At 49.0% G+C, this 19504-nt stretch overlaps 1 protein-coding gene across 1 annotated transcript in view; it reads right to left on the bottom strand.

The window, feature by feature from the left end:
* Nucleotides 1-9589: 9589 nt before the first annotated feature.
* Nucleotides 9590-19504, bottom strand: part of Wdr45b (WD repeat domain 45B) — a 38724-nt gene continuing 28809 nt past the window's right edge. Inside the window, exons 4-10 of the mRNA XM_004639452.2 lie at nt 19088-19175; nt 17856-17950; nt 14166-14356; nt 12525-12610; nt 11530-11631; nt 10909-11030; nt 9590-10792 (exon numbers count right to left, since the gene is read on the bottom strand). Of these exons, the coding sequence (XP_004639509.1) occupies nt 10686-10792; nt 10909-11030; nt 11530-11631; nt 12525-12610; nt 14166-14356; nt 17856-17950; nt 19088-19175 (791 nt within the window). The 3' untranslated portion in view covers nt 9590-10685. The remainder of the gene's footprint in view (nt 10793-10908; nt 11031-11529; nt 11632-12524; nt 12611-14165; nt 14357-17855; nt 17951-19087; nt 19176-19504) is intronic.

Here is a 19504-nt window from a genome sequence, read left to right as displayed (position 1 = left end):
AAAAAAAAAAAAAAAAAGATAGACTAACCAAGGAAAGAAGGCACACGTGACAGTCAGGACTGGCCAGAGTGTGACCCAAGAGACACGTGCCCACCATGAGCCATGGACTGTCCGTGAAAGGCTTTGGCTTGACCCAGGTAAACAAGAAGCAAGGGCAATAAAAAGTTTAATGTGGGGCTCAGGTCGCCCTGTAGTGCCCTGATGCCAGCTCTGTGTACCAACTGCCCTGATTGCCCCTTCCACCTTCAAGGCCAACATTTCAACCAGATTGAGTTTCCTTGAAATGACATCCCCATGGGGCTGGAGAGATGGCTCAGTGGTCTAAAGCACCTACTTGAACAAGCTTGGCAATGCACAGGGACCGCGGTTCGATCCCCCAGCACCACATGCCAGCCAGCCCGCCCCCTGGTGGGCTGAGCTGGCCGCGCGTGCGCGCGCGCGCGCACACACACACACACACACACACAAATAAATAAATGTTTTAAAAAAAAAATGTTTAAAAAAGAAATGACATCCCCAACCTTAAACCTTTACATAGATATTTGCTGCTATCCCCCGGATATTAGCCTGCCTGTAGGTGGAGGAATAAAATCTGATCCCCACAGCTTCAGCCTCCAAGTGGCTTCTCATGGGCCATTAGGAACAACGACCAACACCAGAAATCAGAAACCAAGGCAAATGCCATCATTCTGAGTAGGGCACAGGTGTGTGCACCTATAATCCCAGCACCTGGGGAGGCTGAGGCAGGAGTTCAAGGCCAACCTGAGCTACATGGTTCTCAAATAAGAACTCCCATTGTCCTGATCAGCCTGTTCCCCCTGCTGGTACAGACTGGGGCAGGAGACTGGAGGACTCCGGAAGCCACACAGCTTGAGGGGCTGCAGCAGGCAGGCCTTTAGTGTAGTGGGCTTGTCTACCAGCCTGCAAGGGATTGAGGGCAAGGGGACACCCCTGGAAGTAACCACAGGGGCTGCCCCGGTCTTCCAGACTGCCTGCCTGCTGCAGGACCACTGTGGGGGCTGTGCACTACACCCCGAGGAGGACAGAGTAGCTGCAAAAAAATGGGGCCCTGGACCCAGCAGGCCCTCAGGACAGATGAATCACAGGCCTATTTGTTTAAGAAATTCACCCAGGGTCATGGCACCTCCCATAGAGATTCAGAACACTGCTGTGGGATGTGGGGGAAGAGGACTCAGGACTTGCACCCCCACCTCCCCTGTGGCTAAGGGCAGTGCTTGGGGACCTGCAAGCTGTGAGCCACACATCACCTAACCCCACCCTGCCAAGAGCCTACCAGTGGCACAGGCCAGGAAGGTTAAGTGACTGTGGTTTTTGAGGCAGGGTCTCGCTCTACAGCTCAGGTGGGCCTCAAACTTACAGCGAGCAGGTGTACTCCACCATGCCTGGATCTCAAGGGGATTTTAAAAATATAGAACACCTCAGAAAACAAACAAACAACACTACTGGATCCAAGCATTTAAGGAAATCTCTTAGCAAAACACCAGGTGAGGGCCAGCCAGATAGCTCAGAGGATTAAAACACCTGCAAGCAGGCTCAGGGGCTGGGGGTTCGATCCTCAGGCCTGCCCTGCTGGCCCTGCCCCCTGGGGCGTGCTGAGACAGCAATTGAGACTGGGCGTGGTGGCGTGTGCCCCTTGGGAGGCTGTAAACAGGTGGATCACTATGAGTCCAATCTAGTGGTGAGACTCTGAACATACTATAGACCCTTCCCTAAAAAAATACAAAACAAAAACAAAACAAAAACCACCAGAAAGACAGTGACCACGTGTGACAGTGGACATAATCTTTGCAAAAGTGTGTAATTATCAGCCTTCACCTGATAGTAGCCTCAGGCAGGGGGGAGGATCTGATTTCCAACAAACCTGTAAACCCCAGGCTGGCTTGAACTTGTGATCCTTCTGCCTCAGCCTCCCAAGCAGCTGGGACTACAGGAATGCACTGCTACTTCTGGTTTGGGGCTTATATTTCAGATAAAAAGCATGAATAAAAAAAAAAGATAAATTGAGCTTTACAAAATTAAAAATATTATCGAGAAGGTTAAAAGACAAATCTACAGGATAGGAGAAAGTATTTGCCCATCATATAAGAATCTATAGCTCAATCAATCCAGTTTAAAAATGAGAAACTAGGTTGTTGTTCCTCCTCCCTTTTGCTCTTGCTCTTTTGCTGTTTTCTACCACAATGAACAACTGCCCTCTGCCATGTGCCGCTCTGCCTTGGAGCCAGCTGAGTATGGACTGAAACCTCCACTAACTGTGAGTTAAATAAACCTTTCCTTCGTAAATAGAGACTAAGTCAGACATGGTGGCACATGCCGGTAATCCCAGCACTCAGAAGGCTGAAGCAGGATTTCCTTCAGTTTGAGGCCAGCCTGGGTTACATAGTGAGTTCAAGGCCAGCCTGAAAAGAAAGAAAAAGTAATATAGTGGGTGTAGTGGCACCACCTGTAGTCCCAACTACCTGAGAAGCTGAGGCAGGAGTAGCAAAAGTTGGAGTTGCAGACCAGCTGAGAGAGAGACAGAGACAGACAGACAGGTAGAGACAGACAGACAGAAAAGTCCTGGCTTTTCACCCTACAAAGTGAACTTTGAACTCATTATGCTGTGACTAAAAAGGACACAAAAGCACAAATACTATGTGATCCCATTTATGTGAAGTATGGAGTCCACAGAGGCACTGAAATACAAGTTATTGGGCTGGGGAGATAGCTTGGCAGTCTAAGCACCTGCCTGGCTAGTGCAAGGGCCGGGGTTGGATCCCTGGTACTACATGCTGTACTGGCCCTGAAACCCTGGGGAATAGTGGTGCACGCCTGTAATCCCAGCACTGGGGAGGCTGAAACAGGAGGATCACTACAAGTCTGAGCTGCGTAGTAAGAGCCTGTACCAAATAAATAAATTCATAAAAGATTTATTTTTTAAAAAGAGATGTAAGTTATTAAGAGCTGAGAATGTGAATTTGGTGTTTGGCAGTAATGAGGATTGAACCCACAGCCTTTGCACTGAACTACGTTCCCAGCTCTCTCTTTTTTTTTTTTTAATTTTTATTTATTTGTGTGTGTGTGTCTGTGTGTGTGTGTGTGTGTGTGTGTCTGTGTCTGTGTCTGTGTGTGGCCAGCTCAGCCCACCAGGAGGCGGGGCAGGCTGGCATGTGGTGCTGGGGGATTGAACCGCGGTCCCTGTGTTTTGCTAAGCTCGTTCTAAGTAGGTGCTTTAGACCACTGAGCCATGTCACCAGCCCCATTCCCAGCTCTCTTTATAGTTTATTTTGAATCAGGACTTCACTAAGTTGCTCAAGCTAGACTCCAATTTGTGACCCTCCTGCCTCAGCCTTGGTAAAGCTGGGATGACAGGTGTATGGCGCAGCCAGCCTGGATTCATGTTTAGTGGATATGGAGTTTCAATTAGGAAGTGAAAATTCTGAAGCAAGGAAGAGAGTAGGATGCTGCTGCGCCGACAATTCCTAGCTTTTTTTTTTCCTAGCTTCTTTTTAAGAGGCAGGTTCCAAGCCAGCCTCCCAGCACTCCGGAGAGTGAGGCAGGATTGCTGCGAGTTCAAGACCAGCCTGAGCTATAAAGTGAGGTCAAGGCCAGCCTTAACTGCATTGTGACACCCTGACTCAAAAAGACAAAAATAATACTTTCTTAAAATAATTATAAAAGGCAGGTTCTGTGAATGTTCACACAGACCTGCTACAGAGTTGCCCCAGAGCCACAGGCATGGCCAGCAGCACATGAGAAGATGCCTCGAGTTGCTGGTCCTTAAGGACTCTTGCAACAGTCATGTTGAGAACCTGTATCATGTGAGAACCTGTGTCACGCGTGGCCGTGGGAGTGGAGATACCCAAAGGCTGTGGCTGCAGGGCTGCTGGAGCACAGGGTCTCAGACCCTTAGCTGAAACAGACACCACCCGCCCTTGGGCGAATCAGAACTGTCCCCACAGTGCCCGTGGTGGACCTGCACTTGTGTCCCCCCCCAAGGGACGCACCTGCCTGAGGTTGAAGGGTGGCTGCTGTGGCAGTGGCCAGCGCAGTGTGACCAGTCCAGCACCGTGAGGAACAAGGCACCGCACAGCGACTGCCTTGGACTAGGGTGGCTGCGTGGCTTCTCAGTGGGCTAAGGCTGCTTTCTGGGTGTGCAGGTGCACACAGGGACAGGTGGTGGCCACACAGTGCTGGGTCCCTGCTGCTGTGTATGTGTGTACTTCAGATGGCAACTCACTTTCTGGGTCCCCAGCTGCCAGGAGCCATTGCTCCCTTGATAACATTTTACTCTATTTATTTATTTCAGGGACGGGTCTGCAGGGTGTTCAGGATCTCACTACTAGATCAACTCATAGTGATCCAGCTGTTTACAGCCTCCCAAGAGCTAGGATTACAGGCGTGTGATACCACACCCAGTCTCAATCCTGTCTCAGCATGCCCCGGAGGTGGGGCCAGCACGTCAGGCCTGGGGATCGAACCCCCAGCCCCTCTGCCTGCTTGCAGGCATTTTAATCTGGTGAGCTGTTTGGCTGGCCCTCCATTTTACTCTTAAAAAAAAAAAAAAAAAAAGCATGCACTTCAGGATGAGCAGCTGCATGCTACATGAATTTGACTCCTAAAAGGAAAAGACCTGTGTGGTATTTTGCCTGTAAATTCCACTACACAGAGAAGAAGCATCTCTTTTAGGGTCTGGAACAGCACAGAACTGGAACTACGCCTGCTGCATCCTAGAGGCAGGGATCACACAGCCACCCTGCAAACTGCGGGCTGCATGAGACTGGGCCACGTGTCCACAGCATCTCACAGCCCTGAACTAAAGGAAGTGAAAGGTTTGGCCAGGATGCCCCCAGCAGCATTAATGACCGCTGGGGGCTGGATCCGCCCGTGTGCTCCAGCAGGCCAGCATGGACGGCCCAGAGCCCCTGATGCTACTCGACAGCCAGCACCATGCGAGCGAGGAAAGCAGGATCCCGGGCTGCATGCTATGCACGCGGCTGTGTCCTCACAGTGCTCCTCTGGAGTGATCTCATCCTGCTGCAGAGGTCATTGGGTAGACAGTCACACAGGCTGAGGTGGCCCAGCCTGGCTCAGTGTCTTCCTTAGGGAAAAAATTCAGAGCCACCACCCCAGGGGTTTGCCTCCCTCTTGGAATGCTGCAGAGCCCTGGGCAGACACTCCAGGCATCCAGGCGCCTGGCCTTGGCTGAGGCATCTGGCTGGCACTGCTATGAAAATCCGTAATTTGTCTGTCCTTCTGAGTGCTCAGGTTTGTCACAGAGGCATAGGTAAGAAGTCAGTGGGAAGACTGCGATGTCCTGGGAGTGGCTGGGCTTGGGACAGAGCTCTGGGCACATCCCTGGAGGGGTGTCCTTGTGTGGTCTGTCAGTCAGCAACCAATGTTCCCGTGGCCTCAGCAGTGGAGCCAACACGCACACCCCCGCGCCCCTCCTTACAACCGACAGTTCTTGCAACAGGAACGGAAGCTGAACCAGCCTGACGCTGGGCTGAATGAGCCCACTGCAGCGAGCTGTGCAGCAGCAGACCCAGGACAAGACGCAGGCTGGAGGGTGCCTGCACCGGCTGTGGGCTGTCCCTCCAGAGAGGGAAGGAATGGTGGCGGCACAATGTTGTCAGTGAACTGGATGCTGCTGAAATGTACTCCTTAAATAGTCAGCAAGCGGGGCACAGTGGTGCACACATCGTGATTTTAGCACTCTGGGAGGCTGAGGCAGGAGAACTCCAGGTTGGAAGCCAGCCTAAGCAACTTAGTGACATAGAGGCCCTGCCTCAAAGGGAGGAGAGGGTGTTGCTCAGAGGTAGGAGTTTCCCTGGTTCAAACCTCAGTACCAGAAACTAGAAAATATAGGTAGGCTGCTGGAAACCAGGTTAGCTACCTCCTGTAGTTTTCAGAGGCAACAGAAAGGAAATGACTTTCCAGACTCCTTGGGCCGACTATGCGGAATATCATGCGAGGTCCTTCACGTCTGCACGGACCCTGGACTGGCATCTCCAGCAGCCCATTGGCTGCGCAGGAAGCAGTCTCCTCCCTCTGGGGAGACGGGAGGAGGCGCGGGAGAGGCTGGGGTGTACTCGGTGCCAGCCAATGAGAACAGGTCTTGTTTCACTTTTCTTTCCAAAAGATGTGACGGCTTAATTTCAGGGACGTCTTGTTTTTTCATGCACAGCAATCTACATTTATTCATTTCTGTACAAACCCTACATTTCTTCAAATAGTCACATCATCTTCAGGAACATCATCGTAACCATTCAAACCCGAATTGTGGCCTCAATTTCTTGCAACTCCATTTCCCACCGAACCACTGGCCCAGGCGCTTATGTGCAGCACCACAGCTGCCTCCTTGTCCATGTAGCCTGCTCGTAGCGCACTGGCCACGCGGCTGTCAGTGATTTTATCCCGCGAATTCTTCACCCCAGTCCTGACCTCCTCCTGCAGGCTGGCTTCACTAGGTATTATTAAAGTTTCCGTTAAATCAAGTGGTAACTGAAGACTTATGATAGGAGCAGCAACAAAAATGATAAAAGTTAAGAATGATGCACCACACGAAAGTGACAAAAAAATTACAGGGACCAAAATTTAGAAAACATTTCTTTATTTCACGAGTGCACTAAGTACGTCCATCAGAACACACAATGCACTGTATGAAGATCCACATTAGACACCCTATCCGCTTGCTCGTTACCAAGTGTACATGTTGTCTGTGTTTTGCGCCTGGAGTCCAACTGGTCATTCAGTACTAAGCCATCGGTTTTCTAAAGCATTTACATCTTGTCCAAAGGCACCTGCTTGGGTATTCACAAATAATTATAATTTATATTATCACTTAGGTATTATTTATATTTAATTATATATTAATATTTTCTAACTCACTGTGTGTTACAACTAAATGTATCTGTCTGGACACTGATCTTACTGAGCTTCTTTTGCGATAGGGCTTACGAAAACGCTCCACAATCATGCTAGGGCTTCCTTGCTAGTTAGGTCTTACTTTCAGGGAAATAGGGTGGCTCACTGTGAAGGCTCTGGGTTCAATCCCCAGTACTACAAACGAATGATTAAGTGGATGAAATAGTAAAATAAACATTAAAACTACAAATTAACCCGAAACCCAAGATACAACAGTAAGACAAAGATGAGAAACTACAAATCAGTGTCTCTTATGCCCCAAACGAAAACCAACCCTCAAGTATTATCAGCAAGCAAATCCAGCAGCTTTCAGGACTATGCCATAACCAAGTGGCTCTTTCTCAGAATGGGAGTCAGCTGAAGATGAAAAAAATTAACAGAAAAGATAAACGCAACCATCTCTCGGATGCAGAAAAGCCGTCTGACACAATCAGCTGCCCGCCTGCTGCGGTGGCCCCAGCCTGAGAACGCCTCTTGGCTCCGTCAGAGCCTGGCTCCATGAGCGTTTAGGGGCTGTCCTGGCTGCCAGTGTCCTGAGTTGGCGCAGAATACTCCCCTTTCGTGGCTGTTCTGACCCTTGGGCCGCATGCAACAGCGGTCCCTGTATCTCTGACCACACCTCATAAAGACACTCATGAAAGTGCACTTTAGGAACGGCTTCAGAAAGTGGCAAGGATAATGGGATCAGCGTAATCAAAGTGGCAGTGTTTTTTAAATAATAAATTTAAACATTCACTGTGCACTTCCATCACACCGTGTATTCCAAATCCCGCCCCCCCTAACTGCCCAAAGCAGTTAGGTCCTAGTGGGACCGTGAGGAAGCTCCAGGTGCAGGAGCAGTCTCACATGGAGAGGTGGCAGGTTTGGACTCAATTCAAAGTCCTGATCCACAATCCCCAAGTCCAGTGTGGTAACCAGACAAGTTTGTGAATCTGCATGTGTGCAGATTCCTTTTAAATAACAGCAAATACAAATTCATATGCTTGGGCAGCTGAAGCAGGTCGTGGTGTCTTTTGAGTTTAAAAACTTAAAAAGCAGGACCTTAACACTAAAATTGTACATCTCACACCCAGTGGTGCAAGTCCTCTCTGGTGGTGTGAGCACAGGGGATTCTCTGCAGTGATGGCCAGTGGGCCCTTGGTTCAAGAATGCTTTTATTTTCAAATAATTTGGGTTGCAGATAAACATTTGGCAGGTTATTTTGTGGTACCTAGGATTTAGCTCAGGACCCTGCACTTGTCAGGCAGGAACTTATACTGCTGAGCTACATCCCCTGCCCACATTTGGCCGTTTTATTTTTGTTTGTAAACTCTACCTTAGGGAACATCTCTCTCAAACAAAGACACGTGACCATCTTTTCCAAAATCATAGAACAGATGAAGTCTGTGAGCTTAGGTACTACTGTATTTTCCTGTGTTCTCTAGTTTAGAAGGAATACACATTTTGTTGGCTGATCCTACATACTGTCCAGTCCATTTTCAAATGTGAAACTGCCACGACACAAGCTGACACATGAAAGAACTGCCCAGCGGTGAAGGCCGCCTCAAGTTGTCTCTGGTACCCAAGCATGAGGTGGCTGTAGAGAGAAAAGACAACATGAAAACCTTTGGCTGGAGGACCACTGCTTGAAATTAGCCTGGGCTACAAAGAGAGCTCAAGGCCATCCTGAACTGCATAGTGAGATCCTATCTCAAAAAGACACACACACACACACACACAAAAAAAAAAAAAACCCCACAAAAAGACAAAACAAAAAATCTTTTGGAAAAAAAAAACCCTTTTGGTTGAACAAGGCTATGGAGCCCAGTGCTACTGGCCAGAGGAGAGGGGAGGGGAGGGGACAAGGTCCACACAGAGCCACCATCTTGCACAGGGCAGCAGCAGGGGGCAAGGCAGGCATCAGAGGACCACACGTAGAAGGTAGAGGCCTACCTGGACAGCCCGCCAGTAGGACTTTCTCCTGTCTTGTGCACGATGTCTCCAGGAGGTGTAGCAGCCTGAAGGACACACTGAGGGACAAACCACAGCCGACACCAACTTCAGGGGCTGATGGACCAGTGTGGGCTGTGGGTGACCAGGGAGGCTGCCACGAGGGACTGCCTAGCTCGGCAGGGTCCCTTGTCCCACGCCAGCACCGCCCTGAGAGACCCCTGTACCCCTCGTTCGCTCTGCTACTGCACATCTGTCCTCTGTACCAGACTATACTGGGGAAACCACGTGCTGGAAATCACATGAATGTAAAGGACCGTTCTGCTCCCCTGACCTAGAAAGACAGCTCTTTATTGTCCAAGAAAATAAGGGTCACCAATGAAGGGAAACAGACCAACATGGGTGTCCACGTGTCACACACCCCATTTTCCCACCCAGTGGCAGGCTGGCACCTCTGTGGCAGGAGGAGACAGGCAGGGAGCCTGCCCACGCATCACCACGTTCTGCTCTGCCCTGCCCTCTGTGGGACCCACACAGACGCTGCCTGCGGCTTCTACTCCCACCGCTGGGCCCTCTCCGAGGCGACGCCTCACACAGCATGGTGGCAGGAGGCCCTGGCTCATGTCCTGTGATGACATCACCGTCTTGACAACTACTATCCAAACAGACTCTCAAAACAAGGAGAGCAATGTCTGCCTTCATAACGTGCTGCCCCGTTCTTCACAGTACAGAATACAACAAAATTAGTCACTTTTATTTAAAAGAAACCGTACAAATAAGTGCAAAATTAAATTTCATGATTAAATACACGTAAAGGCAACATGCATCCTCGACATCAAAACCCACGTGGGAAGTTAGTCGGTTACATAACAGCAAGGACATGGCAGGCTGCAGACCTGCCGCGATGCAGACTGTAAATATGTGCAGCCTGAAATCAAAACCATGAAGCTTCTTTCAAGCTAACTGAAGGAAAATATTTACCTCAAGGAGCACGGACAACGTGGAACCCAGAGCCTGAGTTACCAGATTCTTCGAAACGGTACGTGCCTTTCATCCTCAAAATGTTAGTGTGCAGCTACTCATAATGCTGGGGAGGCGGCAAGGGGTGGACGCAGCAGCTAAAGCTGTCCCCACACAGAGGTCCCCAGGACATGTGGCTAGCTCTGGGGAAGAGCCCTTCGAATTAAGGGATGGTGTTTTTTGTTAACTAATTTTCCACTTGTCTATGCACTATTTTCTTCCCTACACGTCACGAGCGAACTGCCTGAACCCAGATTTAACTGGGAAACCCACAGTCATGCTCCTTCCTGGAACAAGAACCAGTACTCTGCTCACTGGGGCCCTCTGTGCCTCCCTCCCACTGCTGCCACAGGGCTGCAGCATGTGTCGCGGGTGTGGGCGGGTGGCTCTCACTTTGGGAACCTGGTCTGGGCTGCACTGCGTTGCCAGGACACACCTGCTCGCTGCCCCACAGCTCAGGGGCCAGGGGGTCGGTGCAAAGACGGGCTCCACTGTGCTGTCCCCAGGTTGCCGAGAAGTCTCTGCCAGAGTGAGGATGCGGTGGGTGGAGCCACTAATACTAATGTCACAGTTGAACTAAAAGGTGGCGGCGGCGGGTGGGCCACTGAGTGTCTGCAGTGCCTTGGTGATGGTTCTTTAATTCAGGAAACAGGAGCCTTTCTCAAGAAGGCAGACAGCCTCGATGGCTTGATACCCAAGTCCTGAGCAGTCCCTCCTAGCCCCCGCTCCCCAAGGTCCTGGGCATTGGCACCAGCCCCAGGGGTCTGCAGGGCACTGGGCAGCTGGCACTTGGATGCTCAGGGCTAGTGTCACAGCTTGTCGTCGGTCATCTCTAGGAACTGCGCGTACACGTCCCGGATGCACTCGCCCTTGGGGTTGAACAGGAACTTGTAGTAGCTGCCGTCGGCACAGATGGCTAGGATAAGAGACGCTGTGTCGGCCAGGGCTGCACGCACTAGGCTCTGAGCTGAGTGCCGTGTGGCTCACAGTCCCCACCCGCCAGGGCACTGCTCTTCCTAGGAAGCCACTTACCAATGACCGCATTTGGCTCCGTCCCAAAGGCACAAATGCAGGGAGAGCCCGAGGGGACCTGGAACTTGGAGAAACTCCATTTGGAACTGAAGTATTTTGGAAGGAAGCTGGCGGATGCCAGACTACAAAAACAAGGAGAAAAGAAAGAACAGCATTACCTGCTTAAACCCAGAGAGCTATTAAAAATACTAAAGTGCTCTAAAATAATTTTGGACTGAATCATTTCAATTCTATCTTTTTAAAACTTTTACTTACAGAAAAACTGAGGTTTGTTGTTTTTATTTGGTTTTTTCAAAGAGGGCCATCATTTAGGCTGGCCTTAAATTCACTATGTAGCCCAGGATGGCCTCAAACTTGTGGCAATCTTCCTGCCTCAGCCTCCTGAATGCTGGGATTACATGTGTGAGCCACCCTGCCTGGCTATAAATGGATTTATAATAACAGCAGCCCCACCGGTAGGCCTCTTCTGCCATCAGGGTCCCCAACACGGATGTGAACCATCACCCAGAAAGACTGAGTGCTCACCACACATCTTTGTGACAGACTCCAGCCCTGCCAAACTGAAGCAGGGGTCAACCCTGTTCCTCCAGGTTCTTCCCTGCCAATAGGCCTAGAACCTACCTAGACTGCTTATTCCTTTTTGGGTCCTCAGCTGCAAAAATGTGCACTGTGCCATGGTCACTGGACACACAGATGAGGGAGGCATCCTGGTTGAAGTTGATGCTGCAGAAAAGATGAGATAAAGTTTGGGCTCTGTGGGGACCCCAAGAACAGGCATGACACGCATAGCACCCCATATAAGTTCACTCCTCAAGACCTCCAAGTCCTGATCTAAGGTGGTACTTCAAGAAAGGCCCTCTCTGCCATTTGCCCATAGTTGTACCCTTAGGCCAGGGTTGAGCTGCAAGCCAGGACTTGATGCTCTCAGTCTGAGCCTAGGCGTGAGGCTCAGGGAAAGAGACTGGCAAGCCCAGGCTGCTCCAGGGCTGGGCACTGGCCCCATGTGTCTGTGAGCCGAGCCTCCAGACCCAGAGCCCTGGCACCGGAAGCCAAGATCCCACATACCAGCCAGCATTGGTGGGGAGCCCCAGGCTGGGCTCTTGCACATCAGCACTGCAGACCTGTGGGACCACAGACCAGTCCATCTCAGAACTCATTGGCCAAGAGATTAAGGGCCAGCCAGCAAGGCCTCTAGCCTTCGTTTTAAAATGCTACAGAAACCAACTTGGAATGAGGTATAAGGATGAGTTCAAGCCAGCAAAGGATGAGTGCCCAGGCGGGGTGCTGAGCCCACATCAGGCAACCACAGTGGTCTGCTAAGGATTTATGGTGGCATCAGAGACTGAGCCTTGGGGCACATGCATGCCAGGCAAGGTAGTGAACTACACTCCCAGCTCTTATTTGAGACAGTCTTGCTAATTTGGCTGGGTAAGCTTTGAAATTGCAATCTTCCTGCCCAGCCTCTGGAGTAGTAAGGATCACGGGGACAAGCCCCCATCCCGGCTTTCTGCTCCTTTTATGTACACACCATATAATATAAAGTAAAATGCAGTAACAGCAAGAAGAGCCGAAACCGCCCACCTAGCAGCTGTCAGGGTCAGGCTATATGTCCTTACCAGTAGATATTGGCTGCTTGAGATCCTCTTCGTAGCTCCTGGATTAAATGCCCTGATGAAGTATCAAATATTCTTATAAGGGTCCCCTTTGAAAAACAGTGAAGTGTTTTATTATCAGCGATTCACAACTCCCGAGTCTTTGAGATGATTTGTACTCACAGGCCCCCTGGCCCGTAGACCCTTTCCCAAACTCCCCACCACACAGGGCTGCCACAGACCCAAGAATACACTGGTAGCTTAGTCCCACAGACTGGCAGGGCACAGCATGGGTGGGGAATGATGCCTGACTGAAACAGACACCCACCCTGTGGCTGGCACTCTAGGAAAAGGCCCAGGCCCCATGCCTGCCTCCCTCGCAAGATAGGCGCCATCTGCAGAAAGCCACCCGAAGTCAGACCCCCACCTGCTGTCAGAAAAGCAGTGTCATGATCCTGCGTAATGGGAGATATGATGCCAAGACTCAGGAAGGACTCACAGCTGTATTTACCACTTAACATGAAGCATCCTTAGCTACAGAAAGAGAAATTGGGCTGGAGAGATGGCTCAGTAGAATAAGCACTTCCCTGGCAAGCGCAAGGGCCTGAGTTCAATCCCCACTTCCGCCTACCCCTTTTGTACAGAGCAGCAAGTTCAATTAAATTTCCACTAAAGTAAGAAACCTAGTCTTGGCCCTAGTGCAGTAGGAATCTCTCATGGGGGTGTGGGGAGGACTTCTCAGAGGATGGTTTTGCTGTAAAATGTTTTACAGATGCCCCTGAAGCTCTGAGTAACCTAGAAATGAACACTGTACTGGACACACCTAGTGTTCCAATGCCACAGCCTGCCTGCCACAAATGTCAGCAATGGGCCATGGGAGAGAACGTGCTTCAGTCCCAGAATCACTGCTCTGCCTAGCACCACCAGAAAATACTGTATCGTGCATCGCTAGCCCAGAAACAACCAAAATGCAAAGGCTTCTGAAGTCGAATGCTTCTGGACTGCTATGAAGCTGAAAAGCCCTTGAACACCAGTGAGTGTACAAAGACACTGTGATGTGGGAGGGGCTTTGATTATAGCAAGGGGCTTCAGGGGTAAGGAGAGTCTAAGGGAGAGAGTAAGAGCAAAAGTACTCAAGAGACAATGTTCATGAGTTTATGTACAATTATAGCTGTTGCTAAGCCAGCAACATTCTGAACAGCACTCCGAAGAGCAGGCCCATCCTCTGCTTGGTCCCATACATATGCAGAGGCTGGCCTGCACCCCCGGGCCCACACCCAATGCACACAGCCATGCCGCCATTTCTGATTCCCTAAAAATAGCCTGGGCTTGGAGGCTTATATGAATGATAGTAAGATGATTCAATTTTCTTGCTTCAAAATCCAAATTAATTCAGGTTGAAGGCACCGAGGTAATCAATATTTTACAAAGCAGTACTTCTACCCATCAGGCATACACAGCACTGTAGCAGACCACTGTGGTACCCTCCAGAGGTGACAAGAGGACAGCACGCAGTCACCAGCCTGCTGCAACAGAAGCACAGGAATGAGTGGCACTCACTCATCTCTCCTGTGCTCTGCAGAACCCGGGCTGTGGGGACCGAACAGTTAGACAGCCGGGAGCCACATGTCACCCTACCCAGGCCCCTGAGGGGCTCACACTTACTTTTTCGGAGGCAGTGGCAATTCTTGTTCCCTGCAGGTTTAGGGTGATGCAGCTAAGGACACCCTCGTGAGCAGGAATGTCCATGGGAGGCTTCTCAGTACTGGCCAGGTCCACGAGCTGCACATGGCCCGTGTGGGTGCCCGGGAAGGCCAGGAGGGAGTTGTTACTATTGGGACACAGGACACAGAGGCCTGAACAGAGACAGAGGAAGCCATCAGCAGCTGATACTGGGCCAAAACTCTGATTCCTCACAACCAAAACCTTTTTGTTCAGAAAAGAATGATTATCTTCTTAGTATACATTTTTATCATAATAACAAAGTCAACTTAAGGACTTCTGATTGTAAACGATATCAGGAACAAAGCGACCACCCATGAGACACTCTCACAAATGGAAACACATTCTCTGAACAACTGATTATTGAATAGAATGACATCTGTCTTTTGTGATATCAGCTACTGAGAACGCACTACCATACTACAAAATATACAAACTGCTCCAAGCTGGTTATGGTAGCATATGCCTGTAATCCTAGTAGGAGGGTCCCAAATTTAAGTGCTACCTGGACAATTTAGAAAAATCCTGGCTCAAAATTAAAAGAAAGGGCTGGGAGCTCAGCAGTCTAAGCATCTGCCGGGCAAGCACAAGGACCCATGTTCAATCCCTAGTACGGCATGCAGTGCCCTGCCAGCCACCAAAACCAGGTGTGGTGGCACATGCCTATAATCCCAGCACTGGGGAGGCTGACACAGGAGGATCACTGAGTCCAACTTGTGTAGTCAGACCCTATACCAAATAAATAAATAAAATATTTATTTATTTATTTATTTATTGTACCAGGGATTGAACTCATGACCTTGCATAAAAGATTAAAAAAAATTTTTAAAGTAAAAAAGGGCTAAGGATGTGGTTCAGTGATACAACACTGCTGGGTTCAATCACCAGCATGTCCCACCCCCATACAAATAGAAAAATAACTATAAAAAATAGTTTAAAGCCAGGCATGCTGGTGCGTGCCCATAATCCCAGCACTTGGGGGGCTGAGGCAGGAAGATCACTATGAGTTTGAACCCAGCCTGAGCTACATGGTGAGACCATTTCAAAAAACCAAAACAAACAAAACCCCTAAGAGATCCCAAGTACATGCTAACAGGTACATATAGCAAAAGATGCACAAGCCCTGCTCTGGAGGACCCTACGTCCCTGGCCACAAGGCCATAGGACAGAGCACTGCCCTTTGCTACAGTCAGCAGCTACTACCAACAACTCAGCAGACAAAGCTGAGAGCTACAAAGGAAAACAAAGGATGAGGATGCAGGGACTCCTGGAACAAGACTACATGAGTAACAGTCCGATTTCAAGAAACCAGAGCAGAATGGCTTGGCCCAGAACACAGACCAGCGCCCTGAGGCATACAGCAAAGCACAACTGGATGCATTGGTGGGGAGTACAAAGCCAGGTGGGACTGGGAAGGAGAACTCAAGCATCCAGAAAAAACCTAACTGGTCAATGCAAAAGTGCGAAAGTAATTCAATGCAAAAAAGGTCTTTAAAGTAATATGGGAGGCAGGAGAGAACCTGGGCCTTCATCTTACATACAAAAAGTTAACCTAGAGGGCTTGCTGGTTAGCTCAGTTGTTTAAGTGCCTGCTGGGGCAAACCCAATCAGGCACAGGGGACTACGGTTTGATCCCCAGCTCCCCATGCTTTTACCAGATCCACCCTTAAGGCAGCCTAAGCCAGCCAAAAAAAAATCCAAAGTTAACCTAAGCTGGAAGATCTAACACTAGACTTTGAGAATAAAACACAGAAGTCTGTCAGATGAAGGCTCTACCCAGAATTCAGGTGGAACTTTATAAGAAGACCACAATCAGTTAGTTAAAAAATGGGGGCAGGGAGCCAGGGAGATGGCTCAGTGGAATAAGGGCTTCCCTGGCAAGTGCAAAGGCCTCAGTTCAATCCCCCATTCCACCAAAAAAAAAAAAAAAGAAAAAAAGGAAAGAAATGAGGGCAGACACAGGCATGCTCCATATAGTCCCAGGACGTTAGAAGGCTGAGCTCAGAGAATTTTGAGTTCAAATCTTGTATCTGTGGTGGCTGGGGAGATAGCTCAGTAGAATAAGTGCTTGTCTGGCAAGTGCAAGGTCCTGAGTTCAAGCCCCGGTACCAAAAAAAAAAAAAAAAAAAAAAAAAAAAAATCTTGCAGGCACAACTTACTGAGACACTGTCTCAAAATAAAAAAATTAAAAAGGGTAAGGGCCAAGGAGATAGCTCAGTAGAATAAGCACCTGCCTGGCAAGTGCAAGGTCCTGAGTCCTGGTACTTCAAAATAAATAAATAAGTAAATAATAGAGTTCCATTTTATTTGAATGGAATAAAATGGAATACCCATCTCTGACAAAATTAAACAAAAAAGGGGGCTATAAATGAAGAATCATTTTGTAGTGAAAAAAAAAATACACACACACACATACACACACATATATCTGTATATACAAAATAGGATAGATATACAGCTACTTTCTCTTAGTTCAATGAGAAGATTTGTACTAATAGTGTTTTGATATCATTCTGGCTCTTGTATGATGAATAACTACCAGGAAGACAACAATATGCTATGGATTAATTATTGTAAATGTCCTACTAACCTGTTTTGAAACTGTCTCATTGCTATTTTTTTCTCAATAAAATTAATTATAAAAAAAAGAAAAGATAATAAAAAAATAAAAAGAGCAGGGGAAATAGCACAGTGTTAGGCCCTTTGTTCCATCTCCAGTGCTATCCTCCAAAAAGGTCAGTTCACACAAGATATGTGGACCAACAGTGTATGAAAAGGTGCTCAGGTCCCTAATCCTCCTGCAAAGGCACTACTGGAAGTGGCCCGGCAACGGCCTGGCCTCTCAGGGTGTGCATCCTTGGCTGTCCTGAGGTAAGCAGCTTTGTTCCATATCCTTCCACCAGAAGCTTCTGCCTCACCACAGCCTTGACAGCCACACAGCTGGCTGACAGAAGCCTCCAGTATGAGCCAACACAAGCCTTTCCTCCTCCAGGCTGTTTTTCTTAGGTATTTATTTGATCACAATGATGAACACATGACTGCATGGTATACTGGCAAACTATCCAAGCAGTGAACACAGACGGCCCCCTGTACTATGAAAAGTTAAACACAGCCAGCACAGTGGCACACCTGTAGTTTCAGTTACTTGAAAGGCTAGGCAGGAAGATTACTAAGCCCAAGAGTTTAAGACCAGCCTGGGCAGCATAGCAAGATTCATGTGAGTTACTTAATTTATATCACAAGATAGCTGGCCTCAGAAGCTTCTAATTCTGGAGGCAAGGAAGAAAATGCTAAGCTCAGACTCAACGCTGTGTGCTCCAACACAGGGTGTGGCCTGAGGACTTGGTGTGCTTTGGGGGCCCCCTTGAGGTCTTGGGATTGAAATCTGGGGATTCAGGATGGGTGGGGAAGCACAGGAAGCAGCTCTCAGTTGTGGCACAAAGTGTGGCTTCAGCACTATGGATCCAGAGAGCTCAGAGTCATGGAGGGCCAGAGCTGGCAGCAACTCCAAGTTCTCCTGGGGGCAAAGCATGCCCCGCCCCACCCCACCACAGTGCTGCAGCGCAGACACCTCCTTTAGGACAGCCTGGAGCCTCACAGCCACCCACTGCCACCCACCCTCAAGGTGCTCACCTTTAGGGTTATAGCAGGTCTCGAAGACATGCAGCTGGTGAGGGTTGTGTGTGAATGTGAACACTTTTATCATGGAGTCCAAGACAACCACAATTCTGCAAAGAAAAGACGATCAGAGTTCCATGCCACAAATGGTGAAACATAGAATTTTGAGATTCCCATTCTTTTCCATTTCTTGAGTCACGGTCTCACAATGTAGTCCAGGATGGCCTTAACTCATGAGATCCGCCTGCTTCGGTCTTCTGAGTGCTGGGATTACAGGTGTGCACTACCCTGCCTAACCTATGATATCTGTTATCATTTTTGAAACTCAGAATTATTGGAAATACCATATACAGAAAGAGCTGTTTTTGAGTAAGACCCAAAGCAAGGGGCCTTTGGAAGTTGGACACAGATGCAACCAGGTGGCATGTGTCTTAGGGCAATGCTGGGGGGGGCTCAAACTTGACCCAGGTCAGCCTCAGAGAACACTGCCTATGGAAGAACCAAATGAAACCCACCTTCCTTCCTTTATACTAAAACTACTACCCTAGCCATTTACTTATTTGTATTTTTATTATTAATTGATTTGAGACACGGTCTCATTATGTAGTCCATGTTGGCCTTGAACTCACAATGATCTACCTGCCTGTGCTGGGATTACAGGGCACAGCTCCATGCATAGCTACAAATCATACTTTCATATTCTTATAGAGATCTTCATTGTTAAGAACAGTCTGCAAGCAGATCTTTGATTTGGTTCAAGCTTCTGTGCTACCAAGGGCTTTCCACAGCTCTGCGCTCAGCGCTAGCCCAGTCCCCCAGCTCTCAGTTCCCAAGCACCAAGTCCTCAGGCTGTTCCCACGTCCTCACAACTGATAGGAAAAGCATTCTGAAGTCAGTAGGAAGAAAGCCTGTGAAGAGACCACTGACACCGGCAGGGACAGAGACACAGCAGGGCTTCCACACTTCTCTCACCCTCTCCAGCACTTGGCAATGCCAAACTGACACCAACTCTGGGTCCCTTCCGGGCTCTCCTAGAGGTCATCCCTGCAGGCCACATCATCCTCTGGCCCCAAGGCCAGTTGAGATCCCACCTTCTTCCATCAGCTCTGGATGTGATGGTCATTAGCTAGCGTCCCTAACATTTTAACACAGCATTTCTGAAAATGATTTTTCTGTGACAGAAAAGCATTGCAGTGTCCTGTGGGAATGTGGAACAACCAACCCATGGACAAGGACATGAAACTAACCTATCTCGTCGCAGCTTCACTGCTTTGACCTCCGTGGAGAACTCGATCTCAATGACGGTCTTCTTCTTGAGGTCATCCCAGATCATCACTGCAATGGCAGCAGAGTGCACCCAGTATAGCAGGCGCTCAAGAGTGCACTTGTGTGCACACATGCACACACTCATATAAGCACACACTTATACATGCGCATGCACACTTAATCTCAGCCCTTCCCAGCCCAGTGAGTAGATATGGGACATCATTCAGCATTAAATAGAATCAGCTATCCAAACAGGAAAGAAACATATTTTAATGCTTCATTTCTAAAATACATTTATAAGAACACATACATGGGGGGCTGGGGAGATGGCTCAGTAGAATAAGCGATTGCCGGGCAAGCGCAAGGGCCTGAGTTCAACCCCCAGTTTCATTAAAAAA

This window comes from Octodon degus, unplaced genomic scaffold (assembly GCF_000260255.1).
Source record: "Octodon degus isolate 3935 unplaced genomic scaffold, OctDeg1.0 scaffold00112, whole genome shotgun sequence".
NCBI classification, from domain to species: Eukaryota; Metazoa; Chordata; class Mammalia; order Rodentia; family Octodontidae; genus Octodon; species Octodon degus.
This window is presented reverse-complemented; position numbering and strand designations above follow the sequence as displayed.